The 23,851-nt window shown below is 44.2% G+C and overlaps 1 protein-coding gene across 2 annotated transcripts; it reads left to right on the top strand.

Moving 5' to 3' along the window:
• Window positions 1-736: 736 nt before the first annotated feature.
• Window positions 737-22,946, top strand: LOC136044301 (exocyst complex component 1-like). Of its 2 annotated transcripts, XM_065729540.1 has the most exons (18): window positions 737-801; window positions 2,488-2,655; window positions 3,661-3,788; window positions 7,196-7,355; window positions 8,003-8,196; window positions 10,152-10,379; window positions 11,136-11,268; window positions 11,811-11,920; window positions 12,067-12,216; window positions 12,827-12,920; window positions 17,125-17,243; window positions 17,636-17,746; window positions 18,090-18,145; window positions 18,687-18,927; window positions 19,716-19,899; window positions 20,085-20,284; window positions 22,307-22,501; window positions 22,693-22,946. In XM_065729540.1, the coding sequence occupies exons 2-18, from the start codon at window positions 2,532-2,534 to the stop codon at window positions 22,846-22,848; spliced, it is 2,583 nt and encodes an 860-aa protein (XP_065585612.1). In that variant the 5' UTR covers window positions 737-801; window positions 2,488-2,531; the 3' UTR covers window positions 22,849-22,946. The 2 variants fall into 2 exon arrangements, with proteins under 2 accessions (XP_065585612.1, XP_065585613.1); XM_065729541.1 differs by lacking the exons at window positions 737-801; window positions 2,488-2,655 and having other exon boundaries at window positions 3,678-3,788; window positions 7,315-7,355.
• Window positions 22,947-23,851: the final 905 nt, after the last annotated feature.

The following is a 23,851-nucleotide window of genomic DNA, read 5'->3' as shown; positions in this document are numbered from 1 at the left end:
TTGGCTCCTCCAGCATTGATCTCAGTTTTTTTCCAGGCTTACACCTACATCAGTTCCTTCTCCAAAAATCTACCATCTCTTGGCTTCAACAGGACCTGATTTAGGATGATAGGCAATGGCTTTAAGTTGCCCAGGTTCAGGTTGGGCATTATGAAAAAATTATTCTCTGGAAGAGTTGTTAAAGAAAATGACAGATGAGTGACGTGGTTAGTGGGCATGGTGGTGATGGTTGGAGATGGAGTAGATGATCTAAGAGGTCTTTTCCAACCTTAATGATTCTATGATTCTGTGAGTTAGTACTCCAGTACATCTCAAGGCTACAGCTCAAGGCTTCCTTTATGCTTGAAGTTAAAGCATGAGTTACCATTACATCTTGATCAATGAAGGCATGTAATGTGCCACCAGCATTGTGGCTGGTTCCTAAATTTTTTTCTTGTTTGAGACCTTTTTCAAGGTTAAGCTCTCTGTCTCCTAATTGACCACATTTGTTCCTCATCTGGCATTTTGACTTTACGGAGAAGCAAAATGGAAATGCAGGGCCATTTTGTCTTGCTTTGCTTCTAGTCAAAACAACTTCACCCCCAGCTGCTCTGATGCTTTGCTTGCACCTGCTTTCTGCAGATCTTGACTTTCGCATGAGTGATTTCCTGCCCTGACCTCAAGCCAGCTGCTCATGGGCTTCACTCAGGTTTTTCAGGCTTCCTGTTTTTCTCTTCAAGCTTTCATTTTACCAACAGTTTCCTGTTCTAGAACTCCTTTGCGACTGAAATCCCACAGTTTATCCTCAGCAAGACGTGAAAGGTAAAGTCTTTGAGCAATTTTCATTTCACTAACCCTCTCTTCCCTTCTGCCAGCTGCCTGGATGAGCCTCTGTGGAAATCTCCAGGTTTCGTTGAGCTCTTTAAGTATTTCTGGTCCTCTGTAGGAAATGGGCGTTAAGTGGCTTGGCCACAGAGAGCCATTCAGTTATATTGGTGGAAAGGATTGTACTTTTTGCATCAGTGTATCAGCCAGCAGTGAGCTCTGTTGCCTCCACTTTCAATCAATTGCCTTTAGCTGTGCTCAGGTGTTATTATAAATGTATTAGTGAGCCTAAAAGCGCCAGGGTTGGGTCTGGGGGCTGCCATCCCCACCTCTGAGAGTCAGTGCCATCAGAGAGGTTGGAAAACTCATGGGGGCTGAGGAAAGGAAATGTCCATGAGGGATTGCATTTGAAGACATGCTGTGGTGATGGAATTATTTTAGCAGTGAATTCTTTTTTTTTTTTTCCCCTCTTGTCACAGCCATAGATGAAAAGGGTTTTAAAAATTGTGGATGTGATTTCAAGCTTGCTGACTCTGGCTGAGCTGAAACCCTCATCACTAAGGAAGGGGGCTACTGGAGGTTCCATTTGTTTCAGTTTGTCACCAAGCGACTCATAAATTCTGGCAGCAGTGAGCTGCTCTCGCAGAACATTCAAAGTGAGTTTTCTGAATGTTACTGTTTTCCTCCAGACTGTTATTTATTCCTAATTTGTACTAAAATATTTGCAATAAATGTAACTTTTTAGCTGTAACCACTGTGCTCATTTTCTCACCACCAATTCAAGGAGCATAATATAACTGCTGGTTATTTCCCTGCGTTTATACAGGCATGAATTGACATCTCTTCATTGGTAGTGTTGGGTTTGACATGCATGGGAAATACAGCTCTGTGAGTTTTAGGTCTGACAGAAATTACCAGGCCATGGATTGCTTTTAGCTATTAACCTGTTTGGTCTGCCCATGGATGTGGCCCCATGGCTCAAGATGATAAGCTGACCTGGAAAAAAGGAGTTTTCTTTTAGAAAAACTATTTTTTAAGTTTCCCTATGGAAATAGTTAGCTATACAATCCACATCTATCAGAGCAAATGGCAGTTGTCTGCTCTGGAACTTCACAGTGCTATTTATTTTTGAAAGCTGATTTGACCATCAGCTTTGATTCTTTAGTCCTTGGCAGTGTTGAGATATCCAAGTTCCAAAATGCTATGTAACTGCTCCCAGAACAGAGTAATTCAGATGACTTCCCATCACAGTTGGCCCATGTAGGTGGGTTGGGATAGATTTGTTCTTGATACTCATATATAACAGATGAGTAACAGGCCTTTGTGTCATTCACTTGTGTCAGTGAGTGAATATGTTGGGTGATGTTCTGAAGCGTGGGGAAACATGAACTCCCCAGCAAAGTGAACTTTACAGTCCTTTTTTCCAAAGTGAATTAAACGCGTACCTTGCTAAAATCTCCCAGGTGATGGTTTGAAGAGGGGTACAGTTTTCTTGAGTGTAAGATGCATAGCAATGTCTCATTTGTCTGAGTAAGACCTTCTCAAGTTTGTTACTTAACACTCAAGCTATCTGCGAAACAACAGAGACCCTTATCCAGGAAATCACTGTAGGGGAAATGTATCTCACTGATATTCCAGGAGATGGGGGATTCAGCTTTCTGGCCTTTTTTTTTTCTTTCCCAGGAAGAACCAAGAGCACAGTGGAGCTGTTGCATGCGTGTCTCACCATGGCTTCTCTTTGGAGCTCACTGGAAAAAGAGGTGTTCAACCCACAGAACAAGAGACTGCTGGAAGCCATTTGTGTCTGGAAGACAGGGAAGAAGAAGAAGATGTCCATTCTCTGTGTAGTGGGTAAATACTCCAATGTGGTAAGAAAGAGGCTGAGCTACAAGACCAGGGAGGTTCCATGGAGCTCTCCCTCCATCAACCAAAGATTACTTTTATTACTATTTGAATAATCTCTCTTATTAGAGCTTAAGGACTATCATCTTCTAGAGCAACATCTCCTGTGGTCTATGCATTTCTGGTTGCATCATCACTCTACCACACCTGTGGAGTGCTTAGCATAGATTTTTTTTTTTACAGACTTGCAGGCAGGACACTTTCTTCCCCATGAGCTTCTAGATAGCACAGCCACGTACTATAGGATTCCTTTCTAATAACATAACAACGCTAGCCACAGTGTTTAGCCTAAATGACATGTTTCAGTCCCCTTTGTAATCAGTGGAGGGCAGGAGGAAAACCTCCATGGGATGATTCAGCCACCTTACAAGTATCGTCCAAAAACCATGCATTACCTGTGTAACAGTCCATGTCTCCCTTCTGAATGTACCTAGATCAGATGGGAGATCTAAATCATAGCCAGAATGAGGTACAGTGAATCCAACCCAGATGAACCAAGATATGGTTCTGAGCTGATCTACGCTGGAATTGTTTTTTGATGGGATAACTTAGCACAGGTTTTATTCAAACAAGGCAGTGATTTTTTTGGACCCTGTTGAGGAGGCTGTAACATGGCATGTAACTACTATAAATCCTATGGAAGTAGGGTCCCATGTTCTTGTCACCTCTGGATCTTGCTGAAATATTACTTGCTAAATCTGCACTATGTGCTGTATGTAAAACTTGTGCAAATTATAGGTAATCTCTCTGTTGAATTCAAAGTACTCTGGCTTAGGCTCCAGAGAGCACTTCCAGTACTTACACTGTTCAATGAAAATTCTTGTAGCATACCTTCATACTGTGTTTGTGGAAGCCACGAAGCACAGCCAGTGTCATCCTGTCCACTCACATTAAGCCCAGTACACTGCTGCACATATAACACTGTTTTTGCTTTTTCTGTCCTTCATTGCTCAGTGGATGCCTTTAGGCCATTGCAGCCATTTCTGGTGAATGTCAAGGTAGACCGAGGAGAGCAGTACAAGATGGCATGCAGCTGGCCTTTAGCAGAGCTGAAACTCGTTGATGGCAAAACTCTTGATCAGGTATGAATTATTTTCCTCTTGTGATGAAGAACAGAACTGATCATAGCAGAGAGAAATGACTATGAAACTAGAGAGACACGTGCCAGGATTCACAGGGAGATTTGGTTCCTTTCCTCCATGCATTTGAAATGGAGGGAAGAGCAGCAGGAGAGCCTCTTTCCTAATCTAGGAGTGAACCAGCCTGAATGATGCTAGGGTGGGGGAAAAAATCCCTCTGCCTTTTCTCTCAGCTATTTCCCAGAGTATGGTGAACTGAGGCCTCTGTCTGTGTGTGGTTCCTCCATTCTGCTTTGGGATTTTTTCTGATTTGGGATTTCTTTTGTTCTTCTCGTTCACGGGGATCAGTGCACCAAGGTGGCTGAGGCTGAAATGATGTTCTCCCTCCTGAGTCATCCTCTCTTCATCGGGGGAAAAATGGGGCTAATTAAATTCTTGAGTAAGATGAGCAATGAGTTGCTGACCCTTGCATTGACACAGTTTCCAATCAAAACAATGGGAAACTGCTCTGGAACTGTGGTCTCAGGTGGGGTAGCTCCTGAAGCTCTTTGCAGCAACCCCAAGGCTAGAGGGACAGACTGTGATGCTCTGCTGGATCTCCAGCACTTACAGAATGCATTATCAGATTTGTCTGTTGATTTATGTTGACAAAGGCTCTTGACAAACATTTGCATAGAGTGTCTAAAGATTAAGTGGGGACATTTACAGAATGTGTTACAGAGAGCTGAAGTGTGTGTGAGTCTCTGTTTTTAGGGGGGCATGAAGGGTTTAGGAGAAAAAAGAATGAACAAGATATTTCCTTCTAGCTGGTAGAGCTGGCAGAGTGTTGTTAAAGTTATTATAATTAGTTTTTTTATTAATGTGACTGTTTCAAGGGCCTTGGCACAGTGCCTGGGTTTTCACAAGCATAGAAATAAAAAGAGCAGCTTTCCAGTTCTGCATCCAGGGCAAATAAAGCACATCTGCACAGTGTGTCTGAAAGGCAAATCACACATGCAGGTTTGCAGGGCATCTCAGTCCTGTGGTTAGAACTAAACTGATATTTTTGATGTCTTACATCTCCCCATGTGTGAGGAAATACATGCTGTCATCCTCTCTAATGTGCTTTGGCTGCTGAGGAGTTAGTCAGAAGATACCTCCCAAATTGACAGTCCTTTCCCCTTTATGAGATAAATGGATTGCACCCTATTTTACAGCCTTTGTGTATATTTCATGTCCACCTACTGGGTGGCAAATCAAGAACTTGTTCATTCTGATGGCTAAAGCCTTCTTATGACTTCCAGCCTAGATTTCTGCCCACAGCATCCTGTTTCCAGTTGTTGAGTGCCTGTCCTTTAGATCACACTTCTCTTTTCCTCTGAAGATTTGTAAACCCTTATACACCTTCCTTTGAAAAGATGAGAGGCAAAGACCTTAAGCTGTGCCAGGAGAGGTTCAGATTGAATATCAGGGAAAATTTCTCCTCAGAGTGGTGAGGCAGTGGAACAGGCTGCCCAGGGAGGTTATGAAACCATTGTCCCTGGGGGTGACCAAGAAAAGGGTTGATGTGGCACTGAGGGATATGGTGTAGAGCAGTCACAGGCATGGGCTGATGCTTGGACTAGACAATCCTACTGATCTCTCCAATCTTAATGATTCTGTGATTCCTGTGGGCAACCTAAGCAGACCAAGCTCATATTCTCCTCTTCTACGTTGACTCCTCTACTTCATTTACCAGGACTGGAGCCCTCTTCTGTGCCTCTTGCAGGCTGAGTTCAACCTTCTTGAGCACTGGCAGCTGGAACTGTCCCTGTCATTGCTAGAATAGGAACCACTCCCAAGCTGAGGCTGCTGCACAAGTGCCTGTGGCATGTTGGTATCTCTTATGGTCCCGTTGTGGAGACCCCACCAAGATCCCCTTTGCAGCCTAGTGCTCATCTCAGCACAGACTTTGCACAGTGCATGGCTTGGCAGGTCCATGAAAATGCAGATATGGATTTTCTGTCTGACAGTACTGACCCCACCCATGGTTCTGATGCTCAGTGCATACAGCAGGACTTGGTTGTCAGTCTGCTCCACTGTGCTGGGATCCTTGGCACCAGAAAAATCCTGACACTGCAAGTCTAGAGCTGCTTAAATCTACGTCTCCCTTGACCAAAACAACATTAATATTTATGAAGCAATTAATGGCTGTCTCCCTGCCTTAGTAGCTCCTCATAAGGCACGCTATAAACCACACATGCTGTAAATCCCCCTGACATCACTACTCTGTGCTGTTGCAGGGACTGCTGCAGAGCATTGCAGGGTGTGCTGTATTGCTGCAAGGTGTTTAGAAACCACAGTGGGACTGCGTGAATCCTCAGAGATTCTGCACCTGTTATGATGTTCAGTATCAATAATTACAAGCAGAGCTTCTGAATTCTCCAGCAGATGGGATCAGGTTGTGCTGCAGAGCTAAAGAGACAGCATGGGAAGGAGGTTCTTTCAGTGGGAATTTTCTAGTTCAGCAGTCACCCTTATTCTCTCCACATACATATATCATGCAGAGGCAAATAAATTCTGAATATCTGTAGTTCACCATCCGTAAGACTACATCTGTTAGGCATACACATAGAGGCATTGCCCCTTACATGGTTGAAAACCACATGGAGGAATGCTAAGGGTGTTATTCTTCTTGCAAGAAGTAAAAATGCTCCCATGGTCACTATGATGTGGAGATGTGCTGCTTTCTGACCATACATCTGGCTGTTTAATAAGGAGAATGTGCAATTCAAAAGCTGGCCTCAAAGGGTTAGTCCTGCCCTTCATGGGAGGATGTAAGGTCACTGAGAGGTTCCAGGTGATGTGTGCATGAACCATTAGGAAATCAGGGACAGTAGGTCTGTCCTTCAAGGGTTGTTAAACACAGTGCTGCAGATACAACCACTAGCTCAGTGAATTGCTAGGTTATGGGTTGCTGGAGGCTGTCAGGGAATCCTGAAGGCAATATAACTCTGGTCATGGCCTTTGAATGTTTTTCTCCCAAGCATCTGCTAGTGGCCACTGTCAGAATTCATCAGCATTAATCCACCAAAACCTGCAGTAAGAGGTGAGAGATTTATGCAGTATGAAAAGAAATCAGGGTGCTGCAGCAGGATACTAGGGCTGGTTGAATGCTTGTTCTGACCTATTCTGAATGGCTTGGTGTCCTTTTCCAGGGTCAGAATTACTATACTTGCTGTTATTTGTGCTTTTATCATGCCTGTGGTTATTTGCACAGTGCCTTACTGTACAGCAATGTATCTACCACTGGATGGTCTTACCACGATTCTGTGGTTCCATAGTAGTTTTTCCTCCTTGTGCACAAGGTGTTCTTACAACTGTCATTAAAATGGGCAGTAACCTATGTTAAGTGTATCTAATTGATGAGGTAATTAATTATTTACATCTAGTCAAGCTTGGACTTTGACCTGCAGTTCGATAAGATTTACAAGTGGACTGCTAGCAGCTTTGATGAGAAGAAAACCTTTATCAGATGCTTGTGGAAGCTGAACCACCGATTTCTATCCAGCACTGTCACATTTGTGAATGTCCACTCCTGTCCAACAGAAGGTAATTTGTTTCCTTGTCACACTTAGCATGGATTTTTTTTATTATTTATTTCATCATCATCACTACACATCTCTATCATTGATCCTTGTATGCTTTTGATTTCTAGTGATTTTGGATGGCCTCTCAAAGGTGTTGTCTACACTCTGGGTTGGGTAAAGGGAGCTAGCGTTACTAGCAACAGCCCAGAGGGAGACTGTCTGCCTCCCTGGCAACACCAGCAAGACATCCACAGATACAGACACAGACATCAATTTTAGTGTATAACCCACAACTATCGATACAGTTGATAGGAATAAGTCTATTCGTCCCTGACATTCGTTTCAAATTTGTATAACCGTGCATATGTTGTAATATACATGTGTATATGTAAATAAGTATTTCTACACAAAGTCCTATAGAGGTGAGCAAGGAAAAACCACAGCCAGGACTGAAGTTGAATGAAATTAAATGTCAGATGTCCATATTTTCCCTTAGGAAGTTGGTTTTCCTTCTTCCCATCTTTATTCTATGCTGTGATGTTACTCTAGCAGATTGAAATTGCTGTATTTATGTCACTCGTAACACCATTCTGAACTCAGTGAGATGACAGAGCTAATAAAATGGCAGAATTAGAAGGCTTTGGCCATATCTGTATCTTCTCTGTACAGGGAGACAAACGCTGCAAGAGGACAGGAGGGATGCTGCAGAGACTGAGAACCAGGAGGAGCTCAGTGTGTATCAGGAGATGACACCAAAGGAAGCTGCTGATGTCTTAAAGCTAATGGAGGAGCATGACCCCCTTGTAAACAACTCCATAGCCTTTGCAGAGCAGCTAAGCAGGGATCTTAATGTGCTGGATGAGGTGAGGGACAAGGGGTATGATTCAACAGGAAAAAAAGGTATCTAGCCTGGAGGAGCACTGGCTTGGGTCACTGGGTATTGACAACTCCTTCATTTGCTAGAAGTACTTGACCTGGAAGTCATCTCAATGTCCCAAAAGATATCCCTCACAGGAATCAGAAGGACTTCTGTGGTGCCCAATGAATGAGTTGCAGAATGGCTTGGGTTGGGAGGTTCCTCAAAGACCATCCAGTTCCATCCCCCTGCCATAGATAGGGCCACCATCTGCTGGATCAGGGACCAGGGCCTCATCCCATCTGGTCTTGAAACACTTCACAGTTGGGGCACACACGGCTCACTAGGCAGCAGTGCTAGTGTCTCACAGCCCTCTGAGTGAAGAATTTCATCTTAGTTGAGGAAATATTCTAAAACATACTTGAATCCACAAAATCTAAACTCAACCTCCTCCAGCTCCGATAGTTGCTGTGTTACTGATTTGTGTCTCTGTGTGACTTATGCATGGAAACCTAAGTAGTTAATCTGGGAAATGGAGCTCCTGATGTCTGTTCCTGCTTGCTCTCCTCCAGGCAGCTTGTAACTCCATTCCCCAGCTGTAAAACATGCTGCAAGGGCAGCTAATAAAACTCTGTTAAGTTCTTTGAGATGAAAGGCACTGTTGAATACATTACTTTAATGCCCTCTAATGAATAAACATTGCTTATTTTTAATACAAATTAATTAATGAGATGTTTCTATTTCTAAAGCTTAATCTATGATATTGAGGGTAATTAATATCAGCAAGTTAGGCTAGCACATGCATATACTTAAACATATTTCCCCCCGTACACCCCTTTGATAACACCTTGTGCTTGTTCCAATGCTAATCAGCCTCAGCTAGCCCAGTTCTTCTAGGGACTGTGAAATGCTGTACCTACATTTAGAGAGCTCTTATCGGCTTCAGGAGGAAGGAGAGCACGGCCAGGCACCTGGGAGGCCTGATTCTCATGTTGCTATTCCTGTGTGCTTGCAGGATTCTGGTGTGCATCTCCCAGTGATGTTGCTTGCTGTCCAGCAGGAGCATGATACCACTGCTTGAGTGGAGATGCTTCATGGGCCCTTCTGCCAGCAATGGCACTGTGATGCTCTGCCACCTCCTGCAGCTCCATTTAGCCCTAATGAGGTGATCCAAAGGCAGAGTGGTGTCAGGATGGCAGGAGGGTTATGGGTGAGATTGAGGAGCATTTCATACAACATCAACATCCCTGGTGTGCAGCTAGAAGGCAGCAGGACTGTTTGCTCCCTTGTAGATCCTTACACTGGGCAAAGGGAGCATTTGCTTAACACTGTTTTTGCTTTCTGAGCAGTATTGTGGACCAGCAAGCCCTGCTTCCAAGATCCAGGTGGAGGCTTACACATATTACAGGAATGCTTTTGTGATGCGCTCAGCTTCTGAAGATGGCATAGACCTGGAGCTCATCTTTATCCTGGTAGCAGTGCAATAGGAGTTTGAAGAAGAGAAACCTCTTGGCACAGTGATTATAGATGCTTGACATCTGCCTTCAGATACATTTCTAATCCAATGCAAGAGTAAGCAACCCTATTCAGAAGGACAGAACTTTGCTTCTCTCCTTCCTAGCATTTTCCACCAGGAAGTGGAGTACAGAAGGTTGCAGATGCTTCTGCTGCTGGTCTTTGTACAATAAAAAAAACCGTAATTGAAATATCTGAAAAGACAAACTCCTTTAGAAGTCTTAGTGATAGAGAGGGAAAAATAGCAGTCTCCCCTGGTTGTGTCCTTGATATCCTGCATGGTACGTAAGCCTTTAAAATGACACAATCCATTGAGAGACCTCTGGAGGCAAACAGTGCCTTCAGTTTCTGTATCTGAGACATACATGTGCATGTTTACATATCCATCAGGATATTTGGCTCTGAGCTGGTGCTGGCACCGATGCCCTTTGTTTCTCCATTTCCCAGGCCAACCTTCGGGCCATCATTTCTTCTGAGATGGAGGTGACACAGCTGATGGGCTCCATTGACGAGGCCCTGTCAGAGGTGGTCAGAGTGGAGGAGGCCTTGCAGGTCTATGATGAGCTCCTAGGAAGTGTGAAACAGCAGATGGACCACATCCACCAGGAGAACTCCTTGCTGCATCACATCACATCTAACAAGGTGAAGCTGATGGATGAGATTCTCTTCCTCACGGTATGTGGGTTTGCAGTGTCTTCCTGCTGAATCTATTGCAGAAGCTCTCTAAGAGCTCCAAACACTCTGAAAACTGTCTGCAAAAGCTTTAGAACTTCTTTGGCCTAGAAATGAGGGATGTTGTCTTGATATAAAACAAGGACATCCATTCTGGTGGAATGTACTACCCCAGTGCTGGAGATGTTCAAGGCCAGGCTAGATGGAGTTCTGGGTAGCCTGATCTAGCAGTTGGCAGCCCCGTCCACAGCAAGGGATTGGAGCTAGTTGATATTTAAGATCTCCTTCCATCTAAGCCATTCCATGATCCTATGACCTTCAGGTAGGCTGCAGCAGTCATGCTACACAGTGCATCTGCTATGGTCCAGTGCTTTTGAGGCTCCCTCCAATGTCCTTTTCATGAGAGAGATGAACTTAACCCTATATATTTCCATATGGGAAGGCAAGTTACTTACAAAAGTAGCATACCATAAATGCAGGAACTGTGCTGTGATAGTAGAGCTAGTTTTCACTTCTTAGCATTTCCTCTCTCCTCCCTTGCACCTTGATGCCAGTAGTCATACCAGAGTTGCCAGCCCTTGTGAAATCCATGCTGAGACCTTTTTCATTGGATGAGAGCAGCAGGCTTCTTGATGGACAAATGCAGCATGGCTGCTGAAGGCAGCACTTGTCTCTTTCAAGCCAACAGCCTTCCAGGTGGGATGGAGGGGATAAGAAGCTGGATGTGCTTGCACCTGCTCTCTTCTGGCTTCTTTTCAGACCCACCTTGACCTTGGCAAGGAGCACTGTGAGGCCCTGAGCTGTGCAGATCTTTCCAGCCCCAGTGGAGTGGAGGCCTGTATTGCTGCAGCAGAAGCATTATCTGCCTGCATGAACATCCGGATACAATCTGGTAAGGCAAGGCAGAGATTTACGTCTGCAAAGGGCAGAGGCATCAGCTTATCACTGAATGTTTTGCTTTTTCATCTGGTGAGAAGTGGGAGGGAGACTGGCTTAATTCTTACGGGAATCCAATCTGCACTGCTGGTGGCTGAGCTGGTGCACCCATGCTATACCAGCAGGTAGTCCTTACCAGTATAGTGGTCTTTACCTGAGCATGGAAAAATGATCACTGTTTGTACCAGTATCCACTGGATTAGTGGTGGAGAGCTATCAGGTACAAGACTTGATCTGGGCATGAAGCTCCATGCCTTTTTTCTGGGGAGGCTGGGTTTTGTCCTTGACCATTCCATAATGAATAATTGCAATTTTGTTCTTAAATTTAGACTCACTCGTTGTGTCTCTTTGTGTGGTACCATAGCAAATCTTCCCTTTGTTGGCTTTTGCATTGTGTGGTCTCGTTCATCCCAGAACTTACTTTTCTATGTCCATGTGCTGAGTGATGCTGATCTGCAGCCCATGCTACTCCATGCACCTCTCCTGTTTCACCTCAAGGTTATCGGAAGCTACAAGCTGTGGCTGAGCAGCTGATCATGTTTGAAACACTCAAGCAGAACTTTGAAAACCGTTATGTCAGTCACATTACGAACATCTTCGAGCAGCAGGTGGGCTTCACTCTTCTCACAGCAGCTTAACATGTGCTTCTCAAATGTGTTCAGAACTGACAATCCAATAATTGTGAAGCAATTATTTTCTAGTGATTTTTCAAGGCTGTTCCACTCAATACCTTCTGCCATTCCCATTGTTTTAGGGTAATGCTCAGATTCCTGCTTTCTCACAGCCTGCAGACAAGCTGTCAGCACCAAGCCACAGACTCCAGCACGAGGAGCTGGTGCCCTATGCTCCGCTCATGGCCTGGCTGAAGAATGCCAACCCAGTGCTGTTTTGTGACCTCCCCAAGGTATGGCTGAAATACTGATCAAATACTGCAAACCAGGAACAAATCAATCAAATTGGGTTCACTTGTGGAGGCAGCTTGGTTTCTTCAAACCCATCCAGCCTATGAATTTCCAGCAACTGGCACTTCTGGGAAAGAACCCAACTAGTTTGTCCACCTGATTCTAAGTACACTTTGTGTTTTACATAAAGTAGTATGGGACCTGATAATAGATACTATATTTAAGGAAAATGTTTGAAATCACAAAATTTAGTCTTTTTTTCTTGTTATCTGTCATTTCTCTACTGAATGTGCACGATAGCAATGAAATGAATATAGTGCACCCAGTATTTCATTGAACAGTATTTTATTCCTCGGGTTCTGGGAAGCCCTTCAAGTCCTTGGCATCTTCTGTTAATATGGGCTTTAAGTGAATGAGACTGTTCTTTGTACATCAGTGAGGTTTGGTTATCATTTTTCATGCTGGCACTTGCCTTTCTGAAGGCCTTACAAGCCGAGATCAGCAGGTCTGTTACAGTTTCCATCTGCTGACTTTTGCTTTAGAAAAATCTGAAGAAAAAGCTCTGAAACGGGAGCTGTTTTGAAAATCCCTGTCTCTCTTTTGTTTTTCCAGGTCTATGCCCAGAACCTTAGCAGACTATATGACAGAGAAATCAAAGCCTTTTTTGAACAGGCCAAAACCCTCTTGGTAGGAAGAAGAAAGGGAAGTAAGTGATTTTCAAATATGATCTTTGGGCTGCTAAGTAGTGATTTATTTGCAATCATCCCCCATTATGGGTGTTCCTGTGCTATGAATTTACCTTCTCTATGGGTCTGCAGCTGGCAGGACACAACAAAGCTGGCTCTGGTTTGCACCAGGCAGCCTTCATGAGAACTGTGGCCCTAAGCATTATTCAGCATCGCTTAGCTGCTTCCCAGGGATATGGTTTCTGCGTATCTTCCCTTTTCAGGGCTCACAAATGATGTGTGAGTGGCTGAGATATGCCACCATAGAATGGTTTGAGTTGGAAGGGACCTCAAAGATGATCCTGTTCCAACCCCCTGCTTAGAATGTCTGATGTCCAGAGAAGTTATTAGCAAGGGAGATGTAGGAGTGCCCAGCTAATGCCCGGTCCATATTACATGCAAGCAGAGTTGCTCAGACAATTTTCCCTGCAAAGCAATGGCACCAAGCCTGTCCCTGAAGACACGAATGTATTCATAGCAATATTACTGAGAAAAATGACTTAACAGCAAGCCAACTGTGGGGCTGTGTTGTCCCAAGATGATCATTTCAACAGAAATGCCTGCATTTGACTCAAAATATTCCAGTCAGGTTTTTCTGAAGATAAAAAGAGAAACTGATCTGTCTCCTCTGGAAGTTTTTGATTGCACGGAAATCACATTTTCCTTCAGAAAAACAAAACATGGTAATGGAAACTTCCATGCCTGTTTGGCCCAGCTTGAATGTCAAAACCCACTTTGTGTGCTATGTTTAGTCCATCAGAGTGCTTGCCTGGCTTCTTCCAACCCTGCACCTACTCCATCATTTGTCTCCAGGCTCCAGGGGATATGTACTGTGCATGTTGGCTGGAGCTGGAGGTCAAAGCCTGGGGAAGGAAAGAGCTGCTGGCTGAAGGAGGCAGCCAAGGGCTCTGTCTCCCTGCAGTGGTATCACCAACTGCAGTCCTCCCAGGGTGACCTCACCACAGTGGGGGGTGACAAGGAACTTGTCCCAGGCTTGATGCATTGACATCTGCTGTCCAGGCATTGCTGTGCCTGGTAGCACTCAGCATTGTTCTGTTCTATGCTGTGAACTGTAGCTTCTGTTTGGCAGTAGTGGACCCAGCTGCTCATTTTGCTCATCAATTTGCTGGTGCCTCCCAATCCAGGCTGCAATGTCCAGATGCTAGGCAGTGATGAAAATAGGAGGCTGTGGTGAGGTGGAGCTTGGTCTCTTCTTCAAGGTAACTGATAGAGAGTTAGTGGCCTTAAGTTTAGGGAAAATTTCTCCTCATGAAGAGTGGTGAGGTACTGCAATAGGCTGCACAGGGAGGTGGTGGAGTCACCATCCCTGGAGGTGTTTGAGAAAAGGGTCCATGTGGCTCTGAGGGACACGGTTAGTGGGCGTGTGGTGATGGGCTGAATTCTGGACAAGATATCTTGGAGGTCTTTTCTAATCTTAATGATTCTGTGGTTTTTCTCACATGCTCAGGTACTAATCCTTAAGTTTTCTATTTTGACATCTTGCAAAACAAAACAAAAACAGAAAATGAACACCTAAAGGAAAACTTTTTTGTAGTCACTGGAAACCTATTTTTCAGTGCCAATCTTTGAAACCAAGAGAGAGACTACTATTACCAGACAGGAAAAAAAAAATGCTCACAACCTTCCCCCTCCAGAAAACCCCAACAAACCAAATGCAAAAAAAAAAAAAAAAAATCAAGACCTCTCCAGCAGAAGAATAAATAACATGTTAAAAAGCATTAAAACAAAAGATGCATGGTGAAAGTCAATAGGACATTACTATTTCCCTTGTAATTTAAAAGCAAGACAATGGGCAATAAAATCAAAAGGACAGTCTGCAAACTGGTGGTGGAAAATAATTGGTGTGCAATGCTGTTAACCTGCTGTACTTATTGCTGTGAACTGTCACTGATGCTGGAGGGGGCAGGAAAGCCTATAGCCAGAAGATAACAGGAAAATAAAATGACTCTGTAGTAATCATCCCAGGATAATTCTGAGATATGTGTTTTCTGAAAAAGGAGAGCATCACATATGAGCTGTAAAGGAAGACAATTTTGCAAGAGGTCTGTTGCAGCCTACTCTGCCATCCTGATCATCCCTCCAGGAAGCCAGGCAGATAGGCTATAGAGTCATACAATGGCTTGTGTTGGAGGGGATGTTAAAGATCATCTAGCTCCAAGCCCCTGCAATGGGCAGGGTTGCTAACCACTAGATCAGGCCGAAAGAAAATAACTGAAAAAAGATAACCTTCCTATCGTGCTCTGCACTCCTCAATGTCTGAACACAGCGTTTCCTGGGGAAATGTGCTCTTTCTTGCTTATAAAGAGGAATTTCTGATAAGAGATAATGAATATATAAGCAGCAAGCAGCCCAGGGAATTGGTAGTGGGAAAGTGAACTGTTCTGCAGTTTGTAAGATAATGTGGCCTAGCCTTATTTCCTGAAGAAGGGTGATTGCTTTCATTTAAATAGAAGGGAATAACCGAGATTGTATACAGGATAGAGAGGCCCTGGTGCCTATCTACAAAGTGACTGATGGGCTCTGAGCAAGGGACTTCAACCCTACTGAGAAACAGGAAAAAAATAACTCCACTTTGTCTCCTAGTCATTAAATGGGGAGCAGTGCAGGTGCTGAGGTAGCCTGGCTATTAAGGAGAACTTTTATGAAATCAGGTTTGTTAAATAAAGATAACAGAGGGCATGTGTTGCAGCCTGCCTAATAATATTCTGTGAATGTGAAACCAGTTGCCTGTTAATAGTACTTTGACCTCTTCTATTAGCCCCACAAAGCAGGAGTTATTAAGATACTAGGAGAAACTCCAGTGTCTGAAACCCACTGAGGCAAGGGAAGGCCATGTGGATGTCTACAATCCTGTTATTGCACAGTTACATATATATATGTATAAAATGTATATAATATATGTGCACATATATTCCAAAGGTGACATTGCTATCTGCCTGCTTGATAGTGTTGCTGATGTCAGGCTTGAGGATTCTCAGTTTTCCATCCAGATTGAATTGCTTTAGCTCCCAGTGTCTTTTTTCTACCTGTCTCTAGGGTTGTTTCCCTGCCATGATATTTGTGTTGATCACATCTAAGTATATCACCTGGCACTTTTGTTTCGGTATTTGAAGGGAGTTTAGGAGGCAAACCCCAAGCTCTTTATAATTAATTGTGAGTCTCTAATTAAATCTTCTCATTTCCCCATTCCCTTTTCCACACTAATGCTCGCAGGCTTTTTCACAGTAAATTTCTTTCCTGTTTGCTGTAGGAAGATTTTTTTTTCCTGGTTTTGCTACTTCCCAGCAAGTGAAATGATCACCTCCCATTGTGTAAGGGTAGGAAAATACTTATGAAGCAGCTCATTAATTTTCCCCATGGTTTTTGCAAGGCTGAGGTGATTAGCAGGGTCGTATCATCTCTCATCCTTGCTCACCGTGTAGGACATCTGACAAATCCTTTCCAAAGGTAAAAGCCCCGTAGGTATTGGCTCAAATAAGGATATTTCAGTTATTGCAGAAAATCAAGAGCTGGCCTGAGTCACCCAGGACCTCTGGGGATAGTGGAATGAAACCAATTTTTAGAATTAATTAGAAAATACTAGGGACATTCTGCTATTCATTTCCTTCATTGAATTTAATTATAGTTTTGATGCACACTTCAAAGAAGTTCTTCAACTTTTTCAACTTAGAGCAGGCAGCCAGAGAAAATGTTGTGATAAAAACTGGTACTGTTTGAAATGTGTATTAATTTCCAGATGAACATTCACGACTGTAAAAAACAACTTGCTGAAAAAGCCAACTGTTTTCTTCAGGGATGTTTTAACTGGCAATTTACAATCAAAACAAGCAACAATAATTTCTCCTGATGCTCCTGCAGGCTTTTCTGCCAATTTATGCTGTTATTTCCCAGGATTTTTCACTCTCCATGTCTCAGGAGTTGGTACTAAACCCTTAATAGCAAAAAGGAGATATTCACAGGGAGGCAAGAAGAAAGTAATGAGAAACAGATGAGAAGGTAGATTTAAAAAAGGAAAAAGGACAAAAGTGCATATCTGAATCTGACAAAAATCTGATAGGAAAAGACCAAAAATTGCAGGACTAAAATAAAACCATTTCAGTTCATTGAAGTGATCAGAGGCACTGAGATGTCCAACCAACCACCAACTCACCACATCTGCTGCAGGTCTCCAGGAAGGCTGGGAGAAGCCAGCAGGGATGGGGAGTAGACAGCACCCACGGTGGAGCCTCCCAGGGAACAGAGAAGGTCAGGAGAATGTACTGAACAAAGGCAATGTCATCAAGGTAAGGAGATGCACTTTTCTAAATGGTTCACGTGTCCCGTGGGGACTACACCCAGTGCTGCAGCCCATCCCCGGTGAGATGATGGAGTCACTGTTCCTGGAGGTGTTAAAGAAGTGTGGAGACGTGGTACTAAGGGACATAAGTTAGTGGGCCATACTGGTGGTAGGTAGGTGGTTGGGCTAGATGATCTTCAAGATCTTTTCCAACCTTAATGATTCTATGATCCCACGGTCCTTTCTCCAGCACTGCATACCTGGAGGTGAAGCAGAGATGTTCTGCACCACTGACACCTCTCCATGTGGTGGCTTACATGTCACTTCAGGTGGATGTGGACATCTCAGTGTCTTATGCATTGCAAGGGATTTCTAACATACCTGATGGTTCCTAAGCAGATCTTGGAGCAGGTGCTGAGAGAGCTGCGACCCCTTTGCATCGCAGAGCAGCTGTTCATTGAAACATTCTTCCAGCTGAGCCAGAACTCTGCAGAGCCACAGGTGCTGGAGGTAAGCATATCCTCACCAGTCCCACTGGCCAGTCCTCACTGCATCTTGATACAAACCCCAGCAGGCACAACGGGATTGCTCTTCCTTGAGTAATCCTGGGCTCTTGCCTCTAGCAGCAGTCAGTGGCATCAGCATTCAGGAGGGAAGAAGATCAAGGTCTCCTCAGGACAGAGGAGAACTGAATTTAACTGGTGGCTTCAGCAAAATCGCAGCATTTTTAAGCACTGAGTATAGGGCTGCAATACAAGGCAGCAGCACTTCTGCTGAAACTGAACCCGGATCTCAAGATTTTCTTTGGTGGAAGGGGAACAAATCATATTTTCCGTCTCATTCTTCATTTCAGGAAGAAGAAAACACAGTATCTCCAGAGGATCCTGCTTGTGCTAAGCCTCCAAGCAAGTATGTGGGCGATGAGATTCATTGCTTCAGTGTGGGCATGGGGCAGGGACTGCTCAACAGTGGATGGATGTTTTTTTTTTGTTGTCATTGTTGGCCATCCTGGTTTCAACAGAGGGGTCTCAGGTTCACACCCTGGACAGCAGTGATCAGAAAGCAATGTAGCTGGATGTGTGGAGAGACTGAGGTCTTCTCCACAGGGCAGTGGCTCTGCATTGGGGTGGGTCAGGAAAATGAGGTTTCACAGGAAACCTCTACATTTTGTTCAGTTTTAGGTCCTTATCAGTGAGGTTGTAAACTGAAAAATTACTATGAAACCAACCGTAGAAAAAAATATCAGCAGGAAAGCACAGAAGTCTTCCTTTGAACATCAAAACAGGACATTTCTATGTCCTCCCGCAGGCAGAGATGTGGAAGAGCTGAAGGATGACAAGCTACCATACAGAAGGCTGTATTTTATTTTTCTTTAGCTTTGCCTGTTTCTTTCCAGCTGGCCACTGTGCCAGTACTCCTCCCTGTTTAACTGCATACTTTTTTTCTTAAGACCAGAGGAGCAGGCAGCCCAGCTGCTGAGTGAGATCTTCAGTTCTCTGGACCCAGAGCTGAGATGCTTTCTAGATGTCTGCAACAGGGCCCACCCGTTCAGCTGCCTGCAAGTCCTGGTTACCTTGAATGATTGCATCTTTGAGATGTGGGGGAAGACCTCAGCTCTCCCTTCATCCTTCCTCAACACTGTTCTGGGCAACGTGCTGCTCCTGGCTAAGAGCAGCTTCAACAAATGCATTGTGAGTGTTGGTAAAAGTCTATTAAATAGAAATGAGCGATGTTTGACCTCCTCCATGATCTTCTGAACTTCTGACAAGAGCTCTTCTGAAGGCAGTGCTGGTTTGTAACAGCGTTCTGGTTCTGTAGTTTGGGTGAACTTAACCTCTCATCAACTGTTTCAGGGAGGTGGAGCACCATCAACCAAACAAACATGTGCCTCCTCTTATCAGGGTGACGAAACTGAGGGTTTTTTTTCTCCCTGTATACAACTCTTGGAAGACTGTTGTAGTAAAGGGAGAATGTCAAATTGCTCTTCTCTCTTACTGACACAGTCAGACCTGCTCAAGGGCCAAGCACTAGGGAGAAGAATGTGGAGTGACCAAGAACCCATCAGAATTGGCTGAGAAACCTGACTCTGAGTATATTGAGATCAAGAGAAGATATGTTGACATCAAGAGCATTTCTGTCAGGATCTGTAGCAGAAAGTCTGCTCCTAAACCATTTTGAGAAGTGCCAAACATAGCAGTGGGGCTTTGCTCTCGCAGCTGTGGGTGTATGTGAGATGGCAGACTGTGTCCAAGCGAAGAACCACACAGTTTGAGACTGAGTGTACCTGCTCCTATAGATGCTCTAGGAGTGTTTATAGGAAGGCACTCATGAAGACAAATTGTTGCTGCGAGCCCAGATTTGTAAATAGAGAAAGTAGTATGCAACTGACTGCTTTGCTTGTTTTCTGGTCTGTGTCTCAACCTGCTGCAGGATGACTGTGTCAGACCTGAGCACGTGCTGTTCTGTATGTTACTGCCAGGGGACTTTGTGCAAAGAGATTGAAGAGGCAAAGGTGCCCAGCAAGCTGAAGGTCGGGATCCTGCCCTCTGTGAGCCGCTTTGAGGAGTTTGTGAATTACTCAGAGGCAGTGTTCAGGATGGCTCAGCGCAGAGCAGAGCTGGACAAGGCGCACCTAAGATTGGCTGATAGCGTCTTCAACAGCAGTGAGTACAAAGACTGGTGGCAACCACATAGCTGCAGCCTCGTGAGTCACCAGCTGAGTCAACAGAGCTGGGTACTCGCAGCCTACCTGCATGGGCCAGTGTTTCTGTATCTCTTGTCCCTCGTGACTCATCCTACAGGCCCTTCTCTCCATACCCAGTTTGTCTTTTTTTTTTTTTTTTTTAAGTCAATAGCCTGTCCTCAGCAAACCTGAAGGGGAGCACAGATATGGTCATGATGGAAAATTTCCATCACATTCACTGCTTCCTGTGCCAAAAGAAGATCCAATGCCTGGAGGGCAAGAAGAGAGAAGCCAAGCAAAGGTATAGTGAGCACATGGAGAAATATGTCATCAGATACCTAGGCCAGCCACTGGAGAAACTAAATGTGAGTATGGAGTAAACTGAACCTTGCCTGAGTTTCAAAAGATCACTGCAATTCCAAGAGTTAAAAGTCCACTGACAAGGGTCCAATGGAATGAAATAGTCAAAGAAAAATTAGAAAACATGACTTAGGATGGAATGGAGGTTGTTTGCGACAGAGATTAGTAAGGGGTTAACAAATATAGTTTTGAGGTATGTATTGTAAGATAAAGGGAGCAACTCATCTATGACCGCAGTGAACAGTACAAGAAGTCATGAGCTGAAATTCCCACAGCTCCTCTGGCCACTTACTGATGGTTCCTATGGTACAGCTCAGTGCCAGTTTCCCTTGGAAGAACAAGGGACCAGCTGAGGCTGGCTCAGAAGGCCCTCTGCAATTCATAGCCTGGGTGCAAGGCCCTGTTGTGTTCCCACTCTGGGTTGCGTGCCTGTGTCTGGCAGATACTAGTTTCCTTTTTACACGGCTGCCTGGGCCAGTAAGTCTAGCTCAGCTTCATGCTTCCTGAATGACTGCATTGTTAACTGAGCTAAAAGCATCCAGCTTTGCTAGCTCAGGCATTCCCCTTCCTCTGAGACAGCAGCTGCTCCTAAGGCCCCTCCTTGCTCTGCTTTTCCTCAGCCTGCTCACCAACCTAAAACATCTCAGTCTGAATTATTTATAGGGCCTGTTCTTTTCAATTTGTTTCCAGTCTTTGCTGTCAAACACCTTGTTGGTTTGACTGAAAGATCAGCTTGGTGTCTCATGCTACCTTCAGCACTGATATGTTGTTAGCTTCAAATCCCTCCTCTCTGAGGGAAAATACAACTTCATTGCACAAAGTAACATGTGAAGGTGCTTTGTGCACTGCTCAGACACCTGGCTTAGCATCTCTTACAGCCTACGTAGCCCATCAGGCTTGAGGTTGATTCACTAATATTGAGAGATACTGCAAAGACACCTATGTAAGCTGGGATCATACGCCTGTTTGTGGAAAAGAATTCACATTAAGGAGTCTCCTTCTCCCTGAAAATCCTTATGATTTAGTGGATTTCTCCATTACAAACTGCAGCAGAAATACTGGAGACAGCATACAGCTTACTGAGTGTACTGTAGATGAAAGCAAGAGTTGACCATCCACTTTTTAGCTTTTAATAGGCCAGATTTGGAATCTTGCATCTAGCTGTGGGGCCCAAAAAAGGGTAGCTGAGAGCACATAACCAGGTTCATGAGGTATATAGCAGAATGGTGAGAAAACCAATTTGGAGAAAAAAATAAAATGTTCCAGCTAAATAGGCAACAAACAAACAAAAAACCATAACGCTATGAGGATAAAAAAAGCATTGGAAAAGTTTGTCCAGGGAGGTTTAACAGTCTATTCTTGAATATTCTTAAAATCTGTCTTGAGAAATGCCCAAGGTATCCTGGTCTGAAGTCAGTGGTGATCCTGTGTTCAGCACAGGGTTGTACTAGAGACCTTCTGAGGTCCATGTCAACAAAAGCACAGATAGAAAAACCTGTTATTGCACTGAACAAGCTGAGATTTTGTGGAGCTCCACTGCTTCTAGAAACCATCTGAGATCTGTATTCCTTTTGGGTTGGTGTTCGAAGCAGCAGCTGTGCCTCTTGTTAGATGTATGATCCTTTTGAAATACCTCCCTGTGCACCAGTCTTTCCTGCTTACACACAGCCTGGAAGAACTGAGAAAAATCGAGTTTGCTTTACATTTTAGCAGATTTTCAGATCCCCACTCCATCTCAAAACTTTTCTAGTGAGCAAAGCTGTACGAAGCTTGAAGGAGCACAAGTGATTTTTCAGCAATCCCATTGCTCCACAGTAATGTAACCCTTAGGGATCCCACATGCTGAGCAGGGAGAAAAGATAGAACTGATTAAATTCCCTAAAGCTTTCCCAAGTGAGACAAGCAATTTCTTTATTTCCACTCAATCATAGAAAGGAATCACGGGAGGAGAGCAGCCAGGCTTCAGCCCTGACACAGGAGTCTGCCTTAGAGCAGCTCATCAGTGGGATATCTCCTTGCATTTCCAGCACTTCTTTGAAGGAGTGAAAGCGCGTATTGCTCAGGGGGTGAAAGAAGAGGAGATCAGTTTCCAGCTGGCCTACAGCAAGCAAGAGCTGAGGAAAGTCATTGATAGATACCCTGGCAAGGAAGTAAAAAGAGCCCTTGAGACCCTCTACAGAAAAATCCACAAGTATCTTTCTCCAGAGGAAAACCTTTTTCCGGTAACTGCTGTGGGATCTGTGTATGATGTTATGATCTTCTGGGGGAATTTAGGGCTACAAAGCAGTGTCTTCTGGTGATGAATTGCCTTACTGCTGCTTTGTCCTACTACATTAGTGTGGTGGAGCATGCATGGCTTACCTTTCTTCCCTCATACATGACTCTCGTAGGCTGATGTTCTGTTTTTCCCTAGGTTGTGTGGCATGCTGTGGAGCAGGAACTACTGCGTCAATACCAAGAATTTCAGGATCTGATCCAACGCTGTTATGTGGGGTCAGGGATCACCATGGAATTCACTATGGAGGATTTGCTGAGCTACTTCAGCTCCATCACTCTGTCCAGCACGTAGAGGCAGATATTTATGGAGAACTGCTCCTCTGCAGCTGCACCTTCAGGATGCTAAACTTAAATGGTAGAACCCTTCCCAGGCTGGAGTTTGATAAATTGAGCTCTGCCTCAGAAATCATTGTCATCTAATAAGAAAAACCTCCCAAACCTCAGATTTCCACCAAAGCTAGAATTCCTACCATGCCTCTTCAACAGACTACTGCCCAGTGCAGTACCATGCAGAACACTGAAAGCCATCTTTTCTCTAGGATTATCTCCTTTTTATTCATCCTCAGATTTTTACAGGGAACCTGTACTCAAGCACAAGGGTTGCAATGCACAAAGCTACCCAGGTGTATGCAGTGTTATCGTATCCGCATGTCAGAACGTGCACAATTACTCTACCAATGTGAGTGAAGAAATTTCTACTGTTTTAGTTTCTCAGGGAAACTGGTTTGTCAATAACTGCCTTCTTCCTACCCCATTTTATTTTGAAATGTCCCTTTAGAATGTTTGATTTTATTTATTTTTTTTAAAGAGAACCTTTATGTAATTTTTGCATCCTGCAGACCAGCATACTATCTAAATACATAGGTAGCCTTATCTGTAAAGAACTGAAGACCTTGATCTGCTTGGTTCCATGCAGTGTGTGTGTATGTGAATCAAAGCAAATAAAAGCACTGATCACGTTATTTGTGTGGTCTGATGTCAAAGGATCCCCTGATTCCAGCCTAGGTGCCAGTCTCCTTTTCCATTCACTCTTCTCCAGTGAAGCCAACTCCACTCTGAGCAGGATGACCTTGTCCATACCTCTTACAGATAGGCTTTGGGCTTATGGCCCTGCAAATCAGACTACTGACTTAGTTCTAATGAATCTGGATGCACACCCTTATTGTGCAGGACCAGTGATCAAGATCCAGGACAACAAGGCCCATAGCCAAGCAGCCAAGCAGAGGCCCATAGGGGACTGTGCTAGAGACCAACAACTTTTCCTTTTGAGTGATAATGTATTTTAAGGCTCAGCT

Source organism: Cyrtonyx montezumae, unplaced genomic scaffold (assembly GCF_038088225.1).
Source record: "Cyrtonyx montezumae isolate F1298 unplaced genomic scaffold, pur_monq_1.0 scaffold_11, whole genome shotgun sequence".
NCBI lineage: Eukaryota > Metazoa > Chordata > Aves > Galliformes > Odontophoridae > Cyrtonyx > Cyrtonyx montezumae.
Note: the sequence above shows the minus strand (reverse complement) of the source record. Positions and strands in the feature narration are given on the sequence as shown.